The sequence below is a fragment of the Lactuca serriola genome, chromosome 4, assembly GCF_051521515.1.
Source record: "Lactuca serriola cultivar US96UC23 chromosome 4, Lser_US96UC23_V15, whole genome shotgun sequence".
NCBI classification, from domain to species: Eukaryota; Viridiplantae; Streptophyta; class Magnoliopsida; order Asterales; family Asteraceae; genus Lactuca; species Lactuca serriola.
Window position 1 is genome coordinate 396492253 of NC_136411.1, and position 3591 is coordinate 396495843.

The 3591-nt window shown below is 35.0% G+C and overlaps 1 protein-coding gene across 2 annotated transcripts; it reads right to left on the reverse strand.

The window, feature by feature from the left end:
• Nucleotides 1–1296: 1296 nt before the first annotated feature.
• On the reverse strand, nucleotides 1297–3160 carry LOC145097950 (prohibitin-3, mitochondrial). 2 transcript variants are annotated; one of them, XM_079035623.1, is made up of 2 exons: nucleotides 2252–3160; nucleotides 1297–1630 (listed from the first exon to the last, which is right to left on the reverse strand). In XM_079035623.1, the coding sequence occupies exon 1, from the start codon at nucleotides 3096–3098 to the stop codon at nucleotides 2256–2258; it is 843 nt and encodes a 280-aa protein (XP_078891749.1). In that variant the 5' UTR covers nucleotides 3099–3160; the 3' UTR covers nucleotides 1297–1630; nucleotides 2252–2255. The 2 variants fall into 2 exon arrangements, with proteins under 2 accessions (XP_078891749.1, XP_078891748.1); XM_079035622.1 differs by having other exon boundaries at nucleotides 1297–1634.
• Nucleotides 3161–3591: the final 431 nt, after the last annotated feature.

Below are 3591 nucleotides of genomic sequence, written 5' to 3' on the forward strand. Positions count from 1 at the left end.
AGAACTTGAATCTATCTCTAGTCAAGGCTCCGTCGAATCCTAAAAATTCTCCATCTCCATCACTTAGGCCTCAACAGCAAATCCCAAATTATTTTAGCAATTGTAGGTTTCTTTTAGAATTGTAGGTTTCTTCTATATGTTTGTTTTGATTGGGTATGCTAAATTTAAGAAAAGTGGTGATTAAAATGTGAAATTAGGTTAAGTGAATTGGGATTGATGTTGGGAGTAATGGAAGCCATGTGAATGGTGAAGAAGATGAACAATAAGTGCTCTTTCAACGCAACAATCTCACCTTTAATTACCCAAGCACCAATGTTTGCATCTTTTTTCACTCTGCTCTCGCTTATGTATATTCTTTTCTAATATATTTGAGTAATCAGACATTTTAGTATAAATGTTTTCCTTTGGTTTGTTAAATTTATATTCATCATGATAAGGATACATGGACAAACCTTGATATCTAATCAACCAGGATGGCTAAACTTTTCCAATAGCTCCAATTCAAATTTTCCAAAGGGAAATTAACCATCAACATTTACCTAATTTTATTCCAAGCAACTTATAACTTTTAGTCTTTTACTGTTTTACAGTATAAGTTATTGTTGTTACACCAATTTTAATCTCTACTTGACAATCATCTTGAACATGAATTCTCAAAGAATACAAGGCAAAATAGGAATATAGGGTAAAACCCTCTAAAATACAGAGAAAACTAATAACAGGGTTGAGAAAATACAACAAATCAGAGACAATGGAAGATGTGAACTTCCTTTAGCAAGCTGAGAAACAAGCCACACGGTACATCGGACGCAAGAAGAAAAGTAACTTAAGTGTACGAAACTTGGAAGTTCAGCGGGGATGGATTAAGTTCTTGGTATCTATTTCTTCAATAATTACTAGTAATTAAATTAAGGGTATAAATGTCTATTGACAATTTTTTCTGTGGATGAGTAAAAACTTTAAGTGGAAAAATCAATTATTTTCATCATATAATATTATCTTCTTTGATTATCGTATTTGACAAACTATCTTCTTAGCAGTGTGTATAAAAACTAACAATTTAGTTTATGTTGAAAAAATAAATGCAAAAAGGTATTTTAATTTTTAAATGAAGGAATAATATAATAAGAATGTCTTTTATTTTTCTGGCTTTTTACTATTATTATATAATCATTCTCATACTCAAAAATACATATTCCAATTGTTTTTCTTGTTGGTTGATGGCATGATTAGGCAGGCATCAAACCTTTTAAATTTTAAGGTATTCAGAAGACAGACTTTGATAACCATCCAAAGTAAACAAACACAAACAAGATTTGAATTTTGACAGACGTTTAACAAAGATATCAGATTGCTCCTGAAACAAAATAAGCAAAATCCGAAATGCTAGTCAACCACAACCAGTGTGTGTAATCCTCTGTCTTATCACTTATGATCATACATATCAGAATATTAAAGTAATAAATCGGTGGTTCGTTTTCAAACTCTGCTTTTCACCATATCCCATTCTCAATTGCCAATCACATAAAATTAAAGTCTTTAAATGTTTCTTTCAACTTCTAGACCATTATATAGATAAATAAAAGCTCTCTAATCTTTAATCCACTCCGACTTTCAAATCAAACAAGTCCTGCCTAACAAAAAAAAAATCGTATCAATTTACAGCTGCTACTCATAGCTGATATCATAAACATCAACTCTAACTACCCACAGAAAGTCAGAACTCAGAAACACACAACCATGGGTCAATGAATATCATTTTATTAATGATTCAGTTTTCACACAAAAGTTTAAAATATCGGTTTAATAATGACAAGAAAGGCATGTGGAAAAAGAACACAATAATTAATAAGGAAACATTGCAATTAACATGAAACATATTCTAAAATACAAACGGTTGCAATTTTTATGAGATGGGTATGGCTAAATGCTAATATAGCCTAAAAGCACAAAGGAATAGCAAGAAAGAAAGACCAATGAGGTTTGATATTTAATAGAGTGCATCAACAAATATTTTATTTTCCACTTCAACATATTACTAATTCTCTCTGTAACTATAGAAAGAATTTCAAACCAAATGCAAAATTTTCTTTAGATACAGGGCAAGCATTAGTTTTATTCCAAACATACGATTAAAAGCACAACTGTGAAAAAACTACGCTAGTCAACCAGGACCTTAGAGAGCACATACGATTAGTTTTATTCCAACACATTGTTATCTTATTCTTAGACAGAACAGAAGTAACATTACCAATTTAGCGAGATGGATTAAGCCCTAGAAGCATCTGGCTCCCTGTGTTTGGAAGGTACATGACATTGTTACTCCTGGCCAGGGTTGTAGAGATCTCCCTCGATGCTTCAATTCTCCTAAGCTCAATCAATCCCATTCCAGCAGCAGCAGTTGCATCAGATATCAACTTAGCAGACTCACTCTCTCCTTCAGCCCTTATGATTGCAGCTCGCCTCTCCTGTTCCGCCTTAGCAACCACAAACTTAGACCTCTCAGCCTCTTGCTGAGCCACCTGCTTCTGCTCCACGGCCTTTGAGAACTCCGCGCCATAAGAAAGGTGAGTGATCGCTACATCATCAAGCACAATGTTGAAGTCCTTAGCCCTGCGGATCAAGCTGTCACGAACCAACGCCGACACGTGCGGACGCTCGGTGAGAAGCTGATCGGCGTTAAATTGAGCAACAACAGCCTTCAGAACTTCATTCCCAATGGATGGAAGAACCTTCTCGTCGTACTCGAGACCAAGGGTTTTGAATATGGAGGGCAATTTGTTGACTTCGGGGCGAGATAGGACACGTAAAGTTAGGTTAACCATCTGCAGATCTTTGGTGCCAGATATTGAAGAGAAGGTGTGGGGCTTTGTTCGGATGTCGAATATGTAGGGTTTTTGAAGCCATGGAATGAGAAAGTGAGTACCTTCTCCGACAGTATCGTCAATGACTCCACGGAAACGATCGAAGAGGACAGCACGCTGGCCACCGTCGACGGTGTAGAGGGAGGAATTGAGGATTGTGGCTGAGGCGCCGAGGCCCAAGGCGGCTCGTGCTAGATTGGTCAAGAAGGAGACTGCCGCTTGGTTGCTACCCATTTCTTGAAGAATGAAAGAAGATTGGAGAAGAAGGGTTTTAGGGGTGGATTTGGTTTGTGGTCCAAGTCATGAAGAAGGGTAAAACCCTGTACGATAACCGAATTACATGGGTCGGGTATGGGAGGTGGAAACTTGCAGATTCTTTTGGCCCATTTGAGCCCAAAAGGGAAGTTCGTTAAACAGAACGGAAGTGCCTTCGCCAAGACACCAACAGTAATATAGAAAATGAATTTTATTATTTTATATTTGTAACAGGTGGGTTTTTTTAATTTATTTACTTATTCTAAGACCTATATATTATACTATTGGATTTATTTTTAAAAAAAATAAATATAAAATTCTAAATATCTGAGAAAATTTGAATTTATAAGAAAAATATTAAATTATAAAAATTAAGTGTTTTTTTTCACTTTAAATTTAACCAAATAATTTAGATAAATAAACAAAAGAAAATAATGAGATTTTAATTTAGTAATTTTGAAATTAAAAGGAA